The 20,995-nt window shown below is 50.4% G+C and overlaps 1 protein-coding gene across 2 annotated transcripts in view; it reads left to right on the top strand.

Annotated features, from left to right (window-relative positions):
* The window catches only part of LOC110516739 (unconventional myosin-X-like), a 311,555-nt gene that overhangs the window by 100,912 nt on the left and 189,648 nt on the right, over positions 1-20,995 (top strand). For both annotated transcript variants that reach the window (XR_005051402.1, XM_036975363.1), the window contains exon 3: positions 12,979-13,137. Coding sequence is in view for 1 of the 2 variants with exons in the window: in XM_036975363.1 (XP_036831258.1) it covers positions 12,979-13,137 (159 nt within the window). In the remaining variant the exon portion in view is untranslated. The remainder of the gene's footprint in view (positions 1-12,978; positions 13,138-20,995) is intronic.

Below are 20,995 nucleotides of genomic sequence, written 5' to 3'. Positions count from 1 at the left end.
CACTATTGTAATCTAGCGTACTGTTCATCACTGCTGTAATCTAGTCTACTGTTCGTCACTACTATAGACTAGCGTACTGTTCGTCACTACTGTAATCTAGCGTACTGTTCGTCACTACTGTAATCTAGCGTACTGTTCATCACTGCTATAATCTAGTCTACTGTTCGTCACTACTGTAGTCTAGCGTACTGTTCATCACTACTGTAATCTAGTCTACTGTTCATCACTACTGTAGTCTAGCATACTGTTAATCCCTGTTGGTTCTACTGTAACAGCTTTGCTACTGTTTTATTTAACCTGCAGGAAGTGTTATTGAGGTCAGAAAATATTTTTTTCTAGGGCAGACCTAATACTGTTCTCTTTGTACTGTCCCAGGGGGACTCGTTGTGAACCTCAGCTCCCTCTTGGCTGCCATCCAACTCTACTCACATGTACACCTCTAGGCATGTTTCCATGGAGACGACAGGGGGAGCCGCTGATCAGACCCATGTTAATTAGTGACAATAGAACGGTTAATCTATTCTATTCCAGAGATTGCGTCGGCTTCGTGCATTGGCTGCTGGGACTTCCTTCTTTCTCTCTGTGAGTCTTCCTCTTCCTGTTTTCCTTGTGCATCCTGGGAGATACCAAGTTACAGCCCAGAGGATCCTGAGAGTGGATATGAACATATGCACGTTTCTCCCTGTCAGGGGTTTTACCTAATGGCCTGGTGGTCAACAGAGATCAAAATATAGATGTGAATTAGGGTTAGTTTACAGACTGACAGGGTGAAGGTTAGGGTTATAGATGTGAGTTAGTGTGAATTAGAGTAGGGTTAGCTCACAGGCTAACAGGCTACAGGGTGAAGGTTAGGGTTATAGATGTGAGTTAGTGTGAATTATAGTAGGGTTAGCTCACAGGCTAACAGGCCACAGGGTGAGGGTTAGGGTTATAGATGTCAGAGGTGTGAATCTATTACAGTTAACACTGATCTCTGGGGTTAAAGGTCAGGGCTGGAGGTTGGCCTGTTAGCTCTGTAGCGTATTAGCTAACCTTAACTCCTTTAGGCCTGTTAGCTCTGCAGCGTGTTAGCTAACCTTAACTCCTTTAGGCCTATTAGCCCTGTAGCGTGTTAGCTAAGCCTTACTCCTTTAGGCCTATTAGCCCTGTAGCATGTTAGCTATGCCTCACTCCTTTAGGCCTATTAGCCCTGTAGCGTATTAGCTAACCATAACTCCTTTCGGCCTGTTAGCCCTGTAGTGTGTTAGCTAACCATAACTCCTTAAGGCCTATTAGCCCTGTAGCGTGTTAGCTAGCCATAACTCCTTTAGGGCTGTTAGCCCTGTAGTGTGTTAGCTAGCCATAACTCCTGTAGGCCTGTTAGCCCTGTAGCGTGTTAGCTAACCATAACTCCTTTAGGGCTGTTAGCCCTGTAGTGTGTTAGCTAACCATAACTCCTGTAGGCCTGTTAGCCCTGTAGCGTGTTAGCTAACCATAACTCCTGTAGTAGGCCTGTTAGCTAACCATTACTCCTTTAGGCCTTAGCATGTTAACTAATCCTAACCATTTTTCAGTCCCAGCGTGACAGGGTGGAACCACAGCAGGGCGTTCTCTTTCTTACAACATCTCTGAACATGCACTCAAATCCAGCTGTTATGACAGAAGTACTTGGATAACAGATCACACATATCCATGTCAGGCAGACTGAATGATGTGGTTTGGCCTCAGAAACATACAGATGATCTAAGATCTTCATTTGATCACCCAGATGCAGTAGTATATTTGAGGTTTAAAAGGGCTTATTACGTTTTTTAATTCCACTTTTTCCCTGAAGAAAAATGTATCAACCTTTAGAAAAATGTCCAGAAAATTATAATCCACATAATAATTTCTTGTTGCTGCAAGATTATTTTCCTGATGTAGCAAACTGGCTCAGATTAAGATCCGACATCTGTAGGTGGAGCCTGTATGCAGACAGTCCTCTGACATCATATGCTCTAAGAATGTCAGAATGTTGTGAGGTCATCGGGGGTTGTGCTTTGTCTCTCTCTCAATAATCCTGAGCAGGAATCACATGAAGGTTTCAGTAATATGACAGGCTCCGTCTACAGTAGATTGCCTTTCCACTGTAACCAGAACCATCCTGGCAGCCTAGCTCTGTCCACTGTAACCTAGCTCTGTCTACTGTAACCAGTCTAGCACTGTCCACTGTAACCTATCTCTGTCCACTGTAACCATCCTAGCTCTGTCCACTGTAACCAGCCTAGCTCTGTCCACTGTAACCAGCCTAGCTCTGTCCACTGTAACCAGTCTAGCTCTGTCCACTATAACCAGTCTAGCTCTGTCCACTGTAACCAGCCTAGCTCTGTCCACTGTAACCTAGCTCTGTCCACTGTAACCAGTCTAGCTCTGTCCACTGTAACCTAGCTCGGTCCACTGTATGTCACGATTCTTCAAAATCGAACCCAGAAGCAGACCAGGACAAGGAGAGTAGGAAAAAGGTGAGTATTTATTTACAAGTGAATGGGTAGATATATCCAGGTGTTGTAGCGGGTAGCGGTGATGAGTTGATGGGAGTAAATAGGTGGATCCAATGGGGAAGCGGAATCCTCTGACGACCAGGCGGGAATGGGGTAAATGATCCGGGTGAGTAACTGAAGACAGAACAAACAGAGGTAAGTTCAAGGCAAGCAATACGTAACAAACAACAAAACAAATTCTATCCAACTTGAGGCTGATACTCTGGCACAACATACTGTTCATGGCTAACGATCCGGCAGGGAATGGATGTCAGGTCAGAGCTTTTGAAGGGGAGAGGTGATGATCAGGACAGGTGTGCAGATTACTGATGGGATACAGGTGCGGGTGAACATCGATCTCCCAACAAGCTAATTCGCCCGGCAACCAGACAGGGTGCGTTCCAGGACATCGGAAACACACTCGGGGACAGAAACACAGGCAAACACAGACTCAGGAAACGGGATTCGTGACACTGTAACCTAGCTCTGTCCACTGTAACCAGCCTAGCTCTGTCCACTGTAACCTAGCTCTGTCTACTGTAACCAGTCTAGCTCTGTCCACTGTAACATCCTAGCTCTGTCCACTGTAACCAGCCTAGCTCTGTCCACTGTAACCAGTCTAGCTCTGTCCACTGTACCCAGCCTAGCTCTGTCCACTGTAACCTAGCTCTGTCCACTGTAACCTAGCTCTGTCCACTGTAACCTAGCTCTGTCTACTGTAACCTAGCTCTGTCTACTGTAACCAGTCTAGCTCTGTCTACTGTAACCAGTCTAGCTCTGTCCACTGTAACCTAGCTCTGTCTACTGTAACCAGCCTAGCTCTGTCAGATATAACCAGTCTAGCTCTGTCCACTGTAACCAGTCTAGCTCTGTCCACTGTAACCAGCCTAGCTCTGTCCACTGTAACCAGTCTAGCTCTGTCCACTGTAACCAGCCTAGCTCTGTCCACTTTAACCAGTCTAGCTCTGTCCACTGTAACCAGCCTAGCTCTGTCCACTGTAACCAGCCTTGCTCTGTCCACTCTAACCTAGCTCTGTCTAGTGTAACCAGCCTAGCTCTGTCCACTGTAACCAGCCTAGTTCTGTCCACTGTAACCAGCCTAGCTCTGTCCACTCTAACCTAGCTCTGTCTACTGTAACCAGTCTAGCTCTGTATACTGTAACCAGTCTAGCTCTGTCCACTGTAATCAGTCTAGCTCTGTCCACTGTAACCAGTCTAGCTCTGTCCACTGTAACCTAGCTCTTTCCACTGTAACCAGCCTAGCTCTGTCCACTGTAACCTAGCTCTGTCCACTGTAACCAGCCTAGCTCTGTTCACTGTAACCTAGCTCTGTCCACTGTAACCAGTCTAGCTCTGTCCACTGTAACCTAGCTCTGTCCACTGTAACCAGCCTAGCTCTGTCCACTGTAACCAGCCTAGCTCTGTCCACTGTAACCAGCCTAGCTCTGTCTACTGTAACCAGCCTAGCTCTGTCCAATGTAACCAGCCTAGGTCTGTCCACTGTAACCAGTCTGGCTCTGTCCACTGTAACCAGCCTAGCTCTGTCCACTGTAACCTAGCTCTGTCCACTGTAACCAGCCTAGCTCTGTCCACTGTACCCTAGCTCTGTCCACTGTAACCTAGCTCTGTCCACTGTAACCAGCCTAGCTCTGTCTACTGTAACCAGCCTAGCTCTGTCCACTGTAACCAGTCTAGCTCTGTCCACTGTAACCAGCCTAGCTCTGTCCACTGTAACTAGCCTAGCTCTGTCCACTGTAACCAGCCTAGCTCTGTCTACTGTAACCAGCCTAGCTCTGTCCAGTGTAACCTAGCTCTGTCCACTGTAACCAGCCTAGCTCTGTCCACTTTAACCAGTCTAGCTCTGTCCACTGTAACAGCCTAGCTCTGTCCACTGTAACCAGCCTAGCTCTGTCCACTGTAACCTAACTCTGTCTACTGTAACCAGCCTAGCTCTGTCCACTGTAACCTAGCTCTGTCCACTGTAACCTAGCTCTGTCCATTGTAACCAGCCTAGCTCTGTCCACTGTAACCAGTCTAGCTCTGTCCACTGTAACCAGCCTAGCTCTGTCCATTGTAACCAGTCTAGCTCTGTCCACTGTAACCTAGCTCTGTCCACTGTAACCAGCCTAGCTCTGTCCACTGTAATCAGTCTAGCTCTGTCCACTGTAACCAGTCTAGCTCTGTCCACTGTAACCAGCCTAGCTCTGTCCACTGTAACCAGCCTAGCTCTGTCCACTGTAACCTAGCTCTGTCCACTGTAAGTTAGCTCTGTCTACTGTAACCAGTCTACCTCTGTCCACTGTAACCTAGCTCTGTCTACTGTAACCAGTATAGCTCTGTCCACTGTAACCTATCTCTGTCCACTGTAACCAGTCTAGCTCTGTCCACTGTAACCAGTCTAGCTCTGTCCACTGTAACCTAGCTCTGTCCACTGTAACCAGTCTAGCTCTGTCCACTGTAACCTAGTTCTGTCCACTGTAACCAGCCTAGCTCTGTCCACTGTAACCTAGCTCTGTCTACTGTAACCAGTCTAGCTCTGTCCACTGTAACATCCTAGCTCTGTCCACTGTAACCAGCCTAGCTCTGTCCACTGTAACCAGTCTAGCTCTGTCCACTGTACCCAGCCTAGCTCTGTCCACTGTAACCTAGCTCTGTCCACTGTAACCTAGCTCTGTCCACTGTAACCTAGCTCTGTCTACTGTAACCTAGCTCTGTCTACTGTAACCAGTCTAGCTCTGTCCACTGTAACCAGCCTAGCTCTGTCCACTGTAACCTAGCTCTGTCCACTGTAACCTAGCTCTGTCCACTGTAACCAGCCTAGCTCTGTCCACTGTAACCAGCCTAGCTCTGTTCACTGTAACCTAGCTCTGTCCACTGTAACCAGCCTAGCTCTGTTCACTGTAACCTAGCTCTGTCCACTGTAACCTAGCTCTGTCTACTGTAACCAGCCTAGCTCTGTCCACTGTAACCTAGCTCTGTCTACTGTAACCAGCCTAGCTCTGTCCACTGTAACCAGTCTAGCTCTGTCCACTGTAACCTAGCTCTGTCCACTGTAACCAGCCTAGCCCTGTCCACTGTAACCAGCCTAGCTCTGTCCACTGTAACCAGTCTAGCTCTGTCCACTGTAACCAGCCTAGCTCTGTCCACTGTAAGTTAGCTCTGTCTACTGTAACCAGTCTACCTCTGTCCACTGTAACCTAGCTCTGTCTACTGTAACCAGTCTAGCTCTGTCCACTGTAACCAGTCTAGCTCTGTCCACTGTAACCTAGCTCTGTCCACTGTAACCAGTCTAGCTCTGTCCACTGTAACCTAGCTCTGTCCACTGTAACCAGCCTAGCTCTGTCCACTGTAACCTAGCTCTGTCCACTGTAACCAGTCTAGCTCTGTCTACTGTAACCAGTCTAGCTCTGTCCACTGTAACCTAGCTCTGTCCACTGTAACCTAGCTCTGTCCACTGTAACCATCCTAGCTCTGTCCACTGTAACCAGCCTAGCTCTGTCTACTGTAACCAGCCTAGCTCTGTCCAATGTAACCAGCCTAGGTCTGTCCACTGTAACCAGCCTAGCTCTGTCCACTGTAAGTTAGCTCTGTCCACTGTAACCAGCCTAGCTCTGTCCACTGTACCCTAGCTCTGTCCACTGTAACCTAGCTCTGTCCAATGTAACCAGCCTAGCTCTGTCCACTGTAACCAGCCTAGCTCTGTCCACTTTAACCAGTCTAGCTCTGTCCACTGTAACCAGCCTAGCTCTGTCCACTTTAACCAGTCTAGCTCTGTCCACTGTAACAGCCTAGCTATGTCCACTGTAACCAGCCTAGCTCTGTCCACTGTAACCTAGCTCTGTCTACTGTAACCAGCCTAGCTCTGTCCACTGTAACCTAGCTCTGTCCACTGTAACCTAGCTCTGTCCACTGTAACCAGCCTAGCTCTGTCCACTGTAACCAGCCTAGCTCTGTTCACTGTAACCTAGCTCTGTCCACTGTAACCTAGCTCTGTCCACTGTAACCTAGCTCTGTCTACTGTAACCTAGCTCTGTCTACTGTAACCAGTCTAGCTCTGTCCACTGTAACCAGTCTAGCTCTGTCCACTGTAACCTAGCTCTGTCTACTGTAACCAGCCTAGCTCTGTCAGATGTAACCAGTCTAGCTCTGTCCACTGTAACCAGTCTGGCTCTGTCCACTGTAACCAGCCTAGCTCTGTCCACTGTAACCAGTCTAGCTCTGTCCACTGTAACCAGCCTAGCTCTGTCCACTTTAACCAGTCTAGCTCTGTCCACTGTAACCAGCCTAGCTCTGTCCACTGTAACCAGCCTTGCTCTGTCCACTCTAACCTAGCTCTGTCTACTGTAACCAGCCTAGCTCTGTCCACTGTAACCAGCCTAGTTCTGTCCACTGTAACCAGCCTAGCTCTGTCCACTCTAACCTAGCTCTGTCTACTGTAACCAGTCTAGCTCTGTATACTGTAACCAGTCTAGCTCTGTCCACTGTAACCAGTCTAGCTCTGTCCACTGTAACCTAGCTCTTTCCACTGTAACCAGCCTAGCTCTGTCCACTGTAACCTAGCTCTGTCCACTGTAACCAGCCTAGCTCTGTTCACTGTAACCTAGCTCTGTCCACTGTAACCAGCCTAGCTCTGTCCACTGTAACCAGCCTAGCTCTGTCCACTGTAACCAGCCTAGCTCTGTCTACTGTAACCAGCCTAGCTCTGTCCAATGTAACCAGCCTAGGTCTGTCCACTGTAACCAGTCTGGCTCTGTCCACTGTAACCAGCCTAGCTCTGTCCACTGTAACCTAGCTCTGTCCACTGTAACCAGCCTAGCTCTGTCCACTGTACCCTAGCTCTGTCCACTGTAACCTAGCTCTGTCCACTGTAACCAGCCTAGCTCTGTCTACTGTAACCAGCCTAGCTCTGTCCACTGTAACCAGTCTAGCTCTGTCCACTGTAACCAGCCTAGCTCTGTCCACTGTAACTAGCCTAGCTCTGTCCACTGTAACCAGCCTAGCTCTGTCTACTGTAACCAGCCTAGCTCTGTCCAGTGTAACCTAGCTCTGTCCACTGTAACCAGCCTAGCTCTGTCCACTTTAACCAGTCTAGCTCTGTCCACTGTAACAGCCTAGCTCTGTCCACTGTAACCAGCCTAGCTCTGTCCACTGTAACCTAACTCTGTCTACTGTAACCAGCCTAGCTCTGTCCACTGTAACCTAGCTCTGTCCACTGTAACCTAGCTCTGTCCATTGTAACCAGCCTAGCTCTGTCCACTGTAACCAGTCTAGCTCTGTCCACTGTAACCAGCCTAGCTCTGTCCATTGTAACCAGTCTAGCTCTGTCCACTGTAACCTAGCTCTGTCCACTGTAACCAGCCTAGCTCTGTCCACTGTAATCAGTCTAGCTCTGTCCACTGTAACCAGTCTAGCTCTGTCCACTGTAACCAGCCTAGCTCTGTCCACTGTAACCAGCCTAGCTCTGTCCACTGTAACCTAGCTCTGTCCACTGTAAGTTAGCTCTGTCTACTGTAACCAGTCTACCTCTGTCCACTGTAACCTAGCTCTGTCTACTGTAACCAGTCTAGCTCTGTCCACTGTAACCTATCTCTGTCCACTGTAACCAGTCTAGCTCTGTCCACTGTAACCAGTCTAGCTCTGTCCACTGTAACCTAGCTCTGTCCACTGTAACCAGTCTAGCTCTGTCCACTGTAACCTAGTTCTGTCCACTGTAACCAGCCTAGCTCTGTCCACTGTAACCTAGCTCTGTCTACTGTAACCAGTCTAGCTCTGTCCACTGTAACATCCTAGCTCTGTCCACTGTAACCAGCCTAGCTCTGTCCACTGTAACCAGTCTAGCTCTGTCCACTGTACCCAGCCTAGCTCTGTCCACTGTAACCTAGCTCTGTCCACTGTAACCTAGCTCTGTCCACTGTAACCTAGCTCTGTCTACTGTAACCTAGCTCTGTCTACTGTAACCAGTCTAGCTCTGTCCACTGTAACCAGCCTAGCTCTGTCCACTGTAACCTAGCTCTGTCCACTGTAACCTAGCTCTGTCCACTGTAACCAGCCTAGCTCTGTCCACTGTAACCAGCCTAGCTCTGTTCACTGTAACCTAGCTCTGTCCACTGTAACCAGCCTAGCTCTGTTCACTGTAACCTAGCTCTGTCCACTGTAACCTAGCTCTGTCTACTGTAACCAGCCTAGCTCTGTCCACTGTAACCTAGCTCTGTCTACTGTAACCAGCCTAGCTCTGTCCACTGTATCCAGTCTAGCTCTGTCCACTGTAACCAGTCTAGCTCTGTCCACTGTAACCTAGCTCTGTCCACTGTAACCAGCCTAGCTCTGTCCACTGTAACCAGTCTAGCTCTGTCCACTGTAACCTAGCTCTGTCCACTGTAACCAGCCTAGCTCTGTCCACTGTAACCAGCCTAGCTCTGTCCACTGTAACCAGTCTAGCTCTGTCCACTGTAACCAGCCTAGCTCTGTCCACTGTAAGTTAGCTCTGTCTACTGTAACCAGTCTACCTCTGTCCACTGTAACCTAGCTCTGTCTACTGTAACCAGTCTAGCTCTGTCCACTGTAACCAGTCTAGCTCTGTCCACTGTAACCTAGCTCTGTCCACTGTAACCAGTCTAGCTCTGTCCACTGTAACCTAGCTCTGTCCACTGTAACCAGCCTAGCTCTGTCCACTGTAACCTAGCTCTGTCCACTGTAACCAGTCTAGCTCTGTCTACTGTAACCAGTCTAGCTCTGTCCACTGTAACCTAGCTCTGTCCACTGTAACCTAGCTCTGTCCACTGTAACCATCCTAGCTCTGTCCACTCTAACCAGCCTAGCTCTGTCTACTGTAACCAGCCTAGCTCTGTCCAATGTAACCAGCCTAGGTCTGTCCACTGTAACCAGTCTGGCTCTGTCCACTGTAACCAGCCTAGCTCTGTCCACTGTAAGTTAGCTCTGTCCACTGTAACCAGCCTAGCTCTGTCCACTGTACCCTAGCTCTGTCCACTGTAACCTAGCTCTGTCCAATGTAACCAGCCTAGCTCTGTCTACTGTAACCAGCCTAGCTCTGTCCACTGTAACCAGTCTAGCTCTGTCCACTGTAACCAGCCTAGCTCTGTCCACTTTAACCAGTCTAGCTCTGTCCACTGTAACAGCCTAGCTCTGTCCACTGTAACCAGTCTAGCTCTGTCCACTGTAACCTAGCTCTGTCCACTGTAACCAGCCTAGCTCTGTCCACTGTAACCATCCTAGCTCTGTCCACTGTAACCAGCCTAGCTCTGTCTACTGTAACCAGCCTAGCTCTGTCCAATGTAACCAGCCTAGGTCTGTCCACTGTAACCAGTCTGGCTCTGTCCACTGTAACCAGCCTAGCTCTGTCCACTGTAAGTTAGCTCTGTCCACTGTAACCAGCCTAGCTCTGTCCACTGTACCCTAGCTCTGTCCACTGTAACCTAGCTCTGTCCAATGTAACCAGCCTAGCTCTGTCCACTGTAACCAGCCTAGCTCTGTCCACTTTAACCAGTCTAGCTCTGTCCACTGTAACCAGCCTAGCTCTGTCCACTTTAACCAGTCTAGCTCTGTCCACTGTAACAGCCTAGCTATGTCCACTGTAACCAGCCTAGCTCTGTCCACTGTAACCTAGCTCTGTCTACTGTAACCAGCCTAGCTCTGTCCACTGTAACCTAGCTCTGTCCACTGTAACCTAGCTCTGTCCACTGTAACCTAGCTCTGTCCACTGTAACCAGCCTAGCTCTGTCCACTGTAACCAGCCTAGCTCTGTTCACTGTAACCTAGCTCTGTCCACTGTAACCAGCCTAGCTCTGTCCACTGTAACCTAGCTCTGTCTACTGTAACCAGCCTAGCTCTGTCCACTGTAACCAGTCTAGCTCTGTCCACTGTAACCTAGCTCTGTCTACTGTAACTAGTCTAGCTCTGTCCACTGTAACCAGTCTAGCTCTGTCCACTGTAACCTAGCTCTGTCCACTGTAACCAGCCTAGCTCTGTCCACTGTAACATAGCTCTGTCCACTGTAACCAGTCTACCTCTGTCCACTGTAACCAGCCTAGCTCTGTCCACTGTAACCAGCCTAGCTCTGTCCACTGTAACCTAGCTCTGTCCACTGTAACCAGCCTAGCTCTGTCTACTGTAACTAGTCTAGCTCTGTCCACTGTAACCAGTCTAGCTCTGTCCACTGTAACCTAGCTCTGTCCACTGTAACCAGCCTAGCTCTGTCCACTGTAACCTAGCTCTGTCCACTGTAACCAGTCTACCTCTGTCCACTGTAACCAGTCTACCTCTGTCCACTGTAACCAGCCTAGCTCTGTCCACTGTAACCAGTCTAGCTCTGTCCACTGTAACCTAGCTCTGTCCACTGTAACCAGCCTAGCTCTGTCCACTGTAACCTAGCTCTGTCTACTGTATCCTAGCTCTGTCCACTGTAACCAGTCTAGCTCTGTCCACTGTAACCAGTCTACCTCTGTCCACTGTAAACAGCCTAGCTCTGTCCACTGTAACCTAGCGCTGGGTGTATCCAAAGTGGAAGGACTATTGTGCATGACATGGTGAATGGTTGCAGGCAGGTGTGTTGTTTGTTTGAAGGAGAAGCATGGGCACCTCAGTTGGGCCTTTGTTATGTATATTCCTCATGCTCTCCACAGAGGTGTAGACGATTAGTATCGCCATGAAATCCTGGTATGGTGCAGCTACATCACTCATGAGGTCCTGGCATGGTGCCAGCTACATCACCCATGAGGTCCTGGCATGGTGCCAACTACATCACTCTGAACCTGCCCTGTGTCCTCCTGACTCCAGAAGCTATAGCTATGGCCTCTAAAGGGGTTTTCACAATACTGAGCCTGCTGTGAGGTGTCCTGAAGGTCTACTACACCTGTTGTGAGGTGTCCTGAAGGTCTACTACACCTGTTGTGAGGTGTCCTGAAGGTCTACTACACCTGCTGTGACTTGTCCTGAAGGCCTACTACACCTGCTGTGACTTGTCCTGAAGGTCTACTACACCTGTTGTGAGGTGTCCTGAAGGCCTACTACACCTGCTGCGAGGTGTCCTGAAGGCCTACTACACCTGTTGTGAGGTGTCCTGAAGGTCTACAACACCTGTTGTGAGGTGTCCTGAAGGTCTACTACACCTGCTGTGACTTGTCCTGAAGGCCTACTACACCTGCTGTGAGGTGTCCTAAAACACCTGATGTGAGGTGTCCTGAAGGCCTACGACACCTGTTGTGAGGTGTCCTGAAGGCCTACGACACCTGTTGTGAGGTGTCCTGAAGGCCTACTACACCTGCTGTGACTTGTCCTGAATGCCTACTACACCTGCTGTGAGGTGTCCTAAAACACCTGATGTGAGGTGTCCTGAAGGCCTACGACACCTGTTGTGAGGTGTCCTGAAGGCCTACGACACCTGTTGTGAGGTGTCCTGAAGGCCTACTACACCTGTTGTGAGGTGTCCTGAAGGCCTACTACACCTGTGGTGAGGTGTCCTACTACACCTGCTGTGAGGTGTCCTGAAGTCCTACTACACCTGCTGTGAGGTGTCCTACTACACCTGTTTTGAGGTGTCCTACTACACCTGCTGTGAGGTTTCCTGAAGGCCTACTACACCTGGTGTGAGGTGTCCTGAAGGCCTACTACACCTGTTGTGGGGTGTCCTGAAGGTCTACTACACCTGCTGTGACTTGTCCTGAAGGCCTACTACACCTGCTGTGAGGTGTCCTGAAGGCCTACTACACCTGATGTTAGGTGTCCTACTACACCTGTTGTGAGGTGTCCTGAAGGTCTACTACACCTGCTGTGACTTGTCCTGAAGGCCTACTACACCTGCTGTGAGGTGTCCTAAAACACCTGTTGTGAGGTGTCCTGAAGGCCTACTACACCTGTTGTGGGGTGTCCTGAAGGCCTACTACACCTGATGTGAGGTGTCCTGAAGGCCTACTACACCTGCTGTGAGGTGTCCTAAAACACCTGTTGTGAGGTGTCCTGAAGGCCTACTACACCTGTTGTGGGGTGTCCTGAAGGCCTACTACACCTGATGTGAGGTTTCCTGAAGGCCTACTACACCTGTTGTGAGGTGTCCTACTACACCTGCTGTGAGGTGTCCTGAAGGCCTACTACACCTGTTGTGAGGTGTCCTGAAGGCCTACTACACCTGTTGTGGGGTGTCCTGAAGGCCTACTACACCTGATGTGAGGTTTCCTGAAGGCCTACTACACCTGCTGTGAGGTGTCCTACTACACCTGTTGTGAGGTGTCCTGAAGGCCTACTACACATGTTGTGAGGTGTCCTGAAGGTCTACTACACCTGATGTGAGGTTTCCTACTACACCTGTTTTGGGGTGTCCTGAAGGCCTACTACACCTGATGTGAGGTTTCCTGAAGGCCTACTACACCTGTTGTGAGGTGTCCTACTACACCTGCTGTGTCTCTGTGTTTCAGGTGATTGTCCTGCTGCAGTACAACTAACTACCTGTCGTGTCTCTGTGTTTCAGGTGATGTACCTGCAGCAGGGGGAGCTGAGCAGAGACAAGGTGTTTCCTATGCACCCCACCAGTATTAATGGAGTAGAGGACATGTCTACTCTGGCAGAACTACATGAAGCTGCCATCATGTACAACCTTTACCTGCGCTACCAGAAGGACTGCATCTATGTAAGATACTGTTATAGTCCAACCCTCCCAGACAGACATTATCTATGCAAGATACTGTTATAGTCCAACCCTCCCAGACAGACATTATCTATGTAAGACAGTGTTATAGTCCAACCCTCCCAGACAGACATTATCTATGTAAGATACTGTTATAGTCCAACCCTCCCAGACAGACATTATCTATGTAAGATACTGTTATAGTCCAACCCTCCCAGACAGACATTATCTATGTAAGACAGTGTTATAGTCCAACCCTCCCAGACAGACATTATCTATGTAAGACAGTGTTATAGTCCAACCCTCCCAGACAGACATTATCTATTATCTATGTAAGACAGTGTTATAGTCCAACCCTCCCAGACAGACATTATCTATGTAAGACAGTGTTATAGTCCAACCCTCCCAGACAGACATTATCTATTATCTATGTAAGACAGTGTTATAGTCCAACCCTCCCAGACAGACATTATATATTATCTATGTACGACAGTGTAATAGTCCAACCCTCCCAGACAGACATTATTTATGTAAGATACTGTTATAGTCCAACCCTCCCAGACAGACATTATCTATGTAAGACAGTGTTATAGTCCAACCCTCCCAGACAGACATTATCTATGTAAGATACTGTTATAGTCCAACCCTCCCAGACAGACATTTTCTATGTAAGACAGTGTTATAGTCCAACCCTCCCAGACAGACATTATCTATGTAAGATACTGTTATAGTCCAACCCTCCCAGACAGACATTATCTATGTAAGACAGTGTTATAGTCCAACCCTCCCAGACAGACATTATCTATGTAAGATACTGTTATAGTCCAACCCTCCCAGACAGACATTATCTATGTAAGATACTGTTATAGTCCAACCCTCCCAGACAGACATTATCTATGTAAGATACTGTTATAGTCCAACCCTCCCAGACAGACATTATCTATGTAAGACAGTGTTATAGTCCAACCCTCCCAGACAGACATTATCTATGTAAGATACTGTTATAGTCCAACCCTCCCAGACAGACATTATCTATGTAAGATACTGTTATAGTCCAACCCTCCCAGACAGACATTATCTATGTAAGATACTGTTATAGTCCAACCCTCCCAGACAGACATTATCTATGTAAGATACTGTTATAGTCCAACCCTCCCAGACAGACATTATCTATGTAATATACTGTTATAGTCCAACCCTCCCAGACAGACATTATCTATTATCTATGTAAGACAGTGTTATAGTCCAACCCTCCCAGACAGACATTATCTATGTAAGACAGTGTTATAGTCCAACCCTCCCAGACAGACATTATCTATGTAAGATACTGTTATAGTCCAACCCTCCCAGACAGACATTATCTATGTAAGACAGTGTTATAGTCCAACCCTCCCAGACAGACATTATCTATGTAAGACAGTGTTATAGTCCAACCCTCCCAGACAGACATTATCTATTATCTATGTAAGACAGTGTTATAGTTCAACCCTCCCAGACAGACATTATATATTATCTATGTAAGACAGTGTTATAGTCCAACCCTCCCAGACAGACATTATTTATGTAAGACAATGTTATAGTCCAACCCTCCCAGACAGACATTATTTATGTAAGACAGTGTTATCGTCCAACCCTCCCAGACAGACATTATCTATTATCTATGTAGGACAGTGTTATCGTCCAACCCTCCCAGACAGACATTATCTATTATCTATGTAAGATAGTGTTATAGTCCAACCCTCCCAGACAGAAATCATTTGTGTAAGACAAGTTTATAGTCTTGCCTATGAACAAATCAGGGTCCGGTTTCCTGACAGTGATGGAATTTAGGCTTACGGGTGTTTAAACAATGCATTATTCCCATGACGACCGAAGATGTAGCGTACGTTTCCAAAAACAACAAAACATAATGTTTACTAAGTGCGTCATAGCAGCATGTGTCGATACTGATAGGATTGAAAGAAAGGCAGCGCTGCTCTAGGATCAGCTTTCTCCATTAAAATCTTACCTTAATATGAGCATTATTCCACAATACTGACTACAGATCAGCTCCTAGAGAGATATTATCAACTTGTGGTTGATGGTTTTTAATGCAGTCTTCTCTGTTTTATCCCGTGCTTGTTCAATTGCAATGACATTGGCAACTTTATATTTGTTGTTAACTTCGTTCCAAAGTTATTGGCTGGTCTACCTCCCCTTGGGGAACCGGGCCCTGAACCATAGTAGGACTGCTCTACCTCCCCTTGGGGAACCGGGCCCTGGACCATAGTAGGACTGGTCTACCTCCCCTTGGGGAACCAGGCCCTGGACCATAGTAGGACTGGTCTACCTCCCCTTGGGAAACCAGGCCCTGGACCATAGTAGGACTGGTCTACCTCCCCTTGGAGAACCGGGCCCTGGACCGTAGTAGGACTGCTCTACCTCCCCTTGGGGAACCGGGCCCTGGACCATAGTAGGACTGGTCTACCTCCCCTTGGAGAACCGGGCCCTGGACCGTAGTAGGACTGGTCTACCTCCCCTTGGGGAACCGGGCCCTGGACCGTAGTAGGACTGGTCTACCTCCCCTTGGGGAACCGGGCCCTGGACCGTAGTAGGACTGGTCTACCTCCCCTTGGGGAACCGGGCCCTGGACCGTAGTAGGACTGCTCTACCTCCCCTTGGGGAACCGGGCCCTGGACCGTAGTAGGACTGGTCTACCTCCCCTTGGGGAACCGGGCCCTGGACCATAGTAGGACTGGTCTACCTCCCCTTGGGGAACCCGGCCCTGGACCGTAGTAGGACTGCTCTACCTCCCCTTGGGGAACCGGGCCCTGGACCGTAGTAGGACTGCTCTACCTCCCCTTGGGGAACCGGGCCCTGGACCGTAGTAGGACTGGTCTACCTCCCCTTGGGGAACCGGGCCCTGGACCATAGTAGGACTGGTCTACCTCCCCTTGGAGAACCGGGCCCTGGACCATAGTAGGACTGCTCTACCTCCCCTTGGGGAACCGGGCCCTGGACCGTAGTAGGACTGGTCTACCTCCCCTTGGAGAACCGGGCCCTGGACCGTAGTAGGACTGGTCTACCTCCCCTTGGGGAACCGGGCCCTGGACCGTAGTAGGACTGGTCTACCTCCCCTTGGGGAACCGGGCCCTGGACCGTAGTAGGACTGGTCTACCTCCCCTTGGGGAACCGGGCCCTGGACCGTAGTAGGACTGGTCTACCTCCCCTTGGGGAACCGGGCCCTGGACCGTAGTAGGACTGCTCTACCTCCCCTTGGGGAACCGGGCCCTGGACCATAGTAGGACTGGTCTACCTCCCCTTGGGGAACCGGGCCCTGGACCGTAGTAGGACTGGTCTACCTCCCCTTGGGAAACCGGGCCCTGGACCATAGTAGGACTGGTCTACCTCCCCTTGGAGAACCGGGCCCTGGACCGTAGTAGGACTGCTCTACCTCCCCTTGGGGAACCGGGCCCTGGACCATAGTAGGACTGGTCTACCTCCCCTTGGAGAACCGGGCCCTGGACCGTAGTAGGACTGGTCTACCTCCCCTTGGGGAACCGGGCCCTGGAACGTAGTAGGACTGGTCTACCTCCCCTTGGGGAACCGGGCCCTGGACCGTAGTAGGACTGGTCTACCTCCCCTTGGGGAACCGGGCCCTGGACCGTAGTAGGACTGCTCTACCTCCCCTTGGGGAACCGGGCCCTGGACCGTAGTAGGACTGGTCTACCTCCCCTTGGGGAACCGGGCCCTGGACCGTAGTAGGACTGGTCTACCTCCCCTTGGGGAACCGGGCCCTGGACCGTAGTAGGACTGGTCTACCTCCCCTTGGGGAACCGGGCCCTGGACCGTAGTAGGACTGGTCTACCTCCCCTTGGGGAACCGGGCCCTGGACCGTAGTAGGACTGCTCTACCTCCCCTTGGGGAACCGGGCCCTGGACCGTAGTAGGACTGGTCTACCTCCCCTTGGGGAACCGGGCCCTGGACCATAGTAGGACTGGTCTACCTCCCCTTGGGGAACCCGGCCCTGGACCGTAGTAGGACTGCTCTACCTCCCCTTGGGGAACCGGGCCCTGGACCGTAGTAGGACTGCTCTACCTCCCCTTGGGGAACCGGGCCCTGGACCGTAGTAGGACTGGTCTACCTCCCCTTGGGGAACCGGGCCCTGGACCATAGTAGGACTGGTCTACCTCCCCTTGGAGAACCGGGCCCTGGACCATAGTAGGACTGCTCTACCTCCCCTTGGGGAACCGGGCCCTGGACCGTAGTAGGACTGGTCTACCTCCCCTTGGAGAACCGGGCCCTGGACCGTAGTAGGACTGGTCTACCTCCCCTTGGGGAACCGGGCCCTGGACCGTAGTAGGACTGGTCTACCTCCCCTTGGGGAACCGGGCCCTGGACCGTAGTAGGACTGGTCTACCTCCCCTTGGGGAACCGGGCCCTGGACCGTAGTAGGACTGGTCTACCTCCCCTTGGGGAACCGGGCCCTGGACCGTAGTAGGACTGCTCTACCTCCCCTTGGGGAACCGGGCCCTGGACCATAGTAGGACTGGTCTACCTCCCCTTGGGGAACCGGGCCCTGGACCGTAGTAGGACTGCTCTACCTCCCCTTGGGGAACCGGGCCCTGGACCGTAGTAGGACTGGTCTACCTCCCCTTGGGGAACCGGGCCCTGGACCATAGTAGGACTGGTCTACCTCCCCTTGGGGAACCGGGCCCTGGACCGTAGTAGGACTGCTCTACCTCCCCTTGGGGAACCGGGCCCTGGACCGTAGTAGGACTGCTCTACCTCCCCTTGGGGAACCGGGCCCTGGACCGTAGTAGGACTGGTCTACCTCCCCTTGGGGAACCGGGCCCTGGACCGTAGTAGGACTGGTCTACCTCCCCTTGGAGAACCGGGCCCTGGACCGTAGTAGGACTGGTCTACCTCCCCTTGGAGAACCGGGCCCTGGACCGTAGTAGGACTGGTCTACCTCCCCTTGGGGAACCGGGCCCTGGACCGTAGTAGGACTGGTCTACCTCCCCTTGGGGAACCGGGCCCTGGACCGTAGTAGGACTGGTCTACCTCCCCTTGGGGAACCGGGCCCTGGACCGTAGTAGGACTGCTCTACCTCCCCTTGGGGAACCGGGCCCTGGACCATAGTAGGACTGGTCTACCTCCCCTTGGGGAACCGGGCCCTGGACCGTAGTAGGACTGGTCTACCTCCCCTTGGGGAACCGGGCCCTGGACCATAGTAGGACTGGTCTACCTCCCCTTGGAGAACCGGGCCCTGGACCGTAGTAGGACTGCTCTACCTCCCCTTGGGGAACCGGGCCCTGGACCGTAGTAGGACTGGTCTACCTCCCCTTGGAGAACCGGGCCCTGGACCATAGTAGGACTGCTCTACCTCCCCTTGGGGAACCGGGCCCTGGACCGTAGTAGGACTGGTCTACCTCCCCTTGGGGAACCGGGCCCTGGACCGTACTAGGACTGGTCTACCTCCCCTTGGGGAACCGGGCCCTGGACCGTAGTACGACTGCTCTACCTCCCCTTGGGGAACCGGGCCCTGGACCGTAGTAGGACTGCTCTACCTCCCCTTGGGGAACCAGGCCCTGGACCGTAGTAGGACTGGTCTACCTCCCCTTGGGGAACCGGGCCCTGGACCGTAGTAGGACTGCTCTACCTCCCCTTGGGGAACCGGGCCCTGGACCGTAGTAGGACTGGTCTACCTCCCCTTGGGGAACCGGGCCCTGGACTGTAGTAGGACTGGTCTACCTCCCCTTGGGGAACCGGGCCCTGGACCGTAGTAGGACTGGTCTACCTCCCATTGGGGAACCGGGCCCTGGACCGTAGTAGGACTGGTCTACCTCCCCTTGGGGAACCGGGCCCTGGACCATAGTAGGACTGGTCTACCTCCCCTTGGGGAACCGGGCCCTGGACCGTAGTAGGACTGGTCTACCTCCCCTTGGGGAACCGGGCCCGGGACCATAGTAGGACTGGTCTACCTCCCCTTGGGGAACCGGGCCCTGGACCGTAGTAGGACTGGTCTACCTCCCCTTGGGGAACCGGGCCCTGGACCATAGTGGGACTGGTCTACCTCCCCTTGGGGAACCGGGCCCTGTACCATAATAGGACTGGTCTACCTCCCCTTGGGGAACCGGGCCCTGGACCATAGTAGGACTGGTCTACCTCCTCTTGGAGAACCGGGCCCTGGACCGTAGTAGGACTGCTCTACCTCCCCTTGGGGAACCGGGCCCTGGACCATAGTAGGACTACTCTACCTCCCCTTGAAAAATCATTTCAATGTCCAATATCTTTTGGTTTTACAAAACTGTGTTTAAATGTAACTTTCACTAGGTCGAGACTAAAGCGTCCCCCAGGTTCAGCCAGGTCAAAGTGTACAGGACAATTATCAATCAATCAAATGTATTTATAAAGCCTCTTTTACATCAGCAGATGTCACAAAGTGCTTATACAGAAACCCAACCTAAAACCCCAAACAGCAAGCAATGCAGGTGTTTATTACTGAACAGCCACACAATCATGGACATCTTCCAACAGAACGATGCTCATCCTAATCTCATCATCTAGGCTTTAAGTTGGCTACCCAAACTCCTTGCTCTGGCCAAACGCTACGCCACGCCTGTGGACTTTACTGAGTAATGAGTCTGGATCTGAGTACCTCCCCAACGATTTCTAGAATGCAAACACATTCTAACCATTCTGATTAGTCCCCCCAAAAAACGATGGTTTGGGCCAGAGCCAGAACACGCAGCGTAAAGCGGCGTTTTGAACATCTGTCGTTGGTGTAGATATTGGTTAGAGGTTAGAGATGATCCACTCGCTGATGACTTTTTAAAACACCCCTCATTTTAAGGGATCAGTGTCCCGTCCACGGGACTGTTGAGCTAACGTAGGCTAATGCGATTAGCATGAGGTTGTAAGTAACAATAACATTTCCCAGGACATAGACATATCTGATATTGGCAGAAAGCTTAACTTCTTGTTAATCTAACTGCACTGCTCAATTTACAGTAGCTATTACAGTGAAATAATACCATGCTATTGTTTGAGTAGAGTGCACAATTTGGAACATGAAAAGTTATTAATAAAATAATTAGGCACATTTGGGCAGTCTTGATACAACATTTTGAATGGTTCATTGGATCATAAAGGTGAAATACATTTGTAAAAAATCAGTCTAAAACTTTGCACATACATATATACACATACACTGCTGCCATCTAGTGGCCACAATCTAAATAGCACCTGGGCTGGAATAATACATTATGGCCTTTCTCTTGCAATTCAAAGTTAATGGTACAAAAAAATACAAAATAACGGTTGGTTTTGTCTTTGTATTATCTTTTTCCAGATCTGGTGTTATATTCTCCTACATTCCTTTCACATTTCCATAAACTTTAGTGTTTCCTTTCAAATGGTAACAAGAATATGCATGTCCTTGTTTCAGGGCCTGAGCTACAGGCAGTTAGATTTAGGAGAACATTTTAAAAAAGGGGCGGATCCTTAAGAGGTTTTAACGTCACCACAAACGACTTCAATGATGACAGTCTCAGACTGAAGTATGTAGGGGACATTGGAAGAATTCAGTTGGAGTGGTCAGTCAGGTCAGGCTTTTAGTGGGCTGGCTCTATTACATTACAATCTGTTGTCATTATAAACACACTGACCCACTAACACACTTTACCCAGGATGCTTTCCATTCAAACTGAATTATAGAACAAGTCATGATTCATTCCTATAATAATAATAGTGTAAGTACTAACTGTACCGACTAGTTGTATATTAATGGGACTGGATCTTACATTTCAATGGAAGGGATCTGAGAATGCTGCAGTATTGATCTCAGGTATTTAATACGGGGAACAGAACAGTGGAATCT

Source organism: Oncorhynchus mykiss, chromosome 3, assembly GCF_013265735.2.
Source record: "Oncorhynchus mykiss isolate Arlee chromosome 3, USDA_OmykA_1.1, whole genome shotgun sequence".
NCBI classification, from domain to species: domain Eukaryota; kingdom Metazoa; phylum Chordata; class Actinopteri; order Salmoniformes; family Salmonidae; genus Oncorhynchus; species Oncorhynchus mykiss.
The sequence above is the reverse complement of the archived record's forward strand: the minus strand, read 5'-3'. Positions and strand labels throughout refer to the sequence as shown.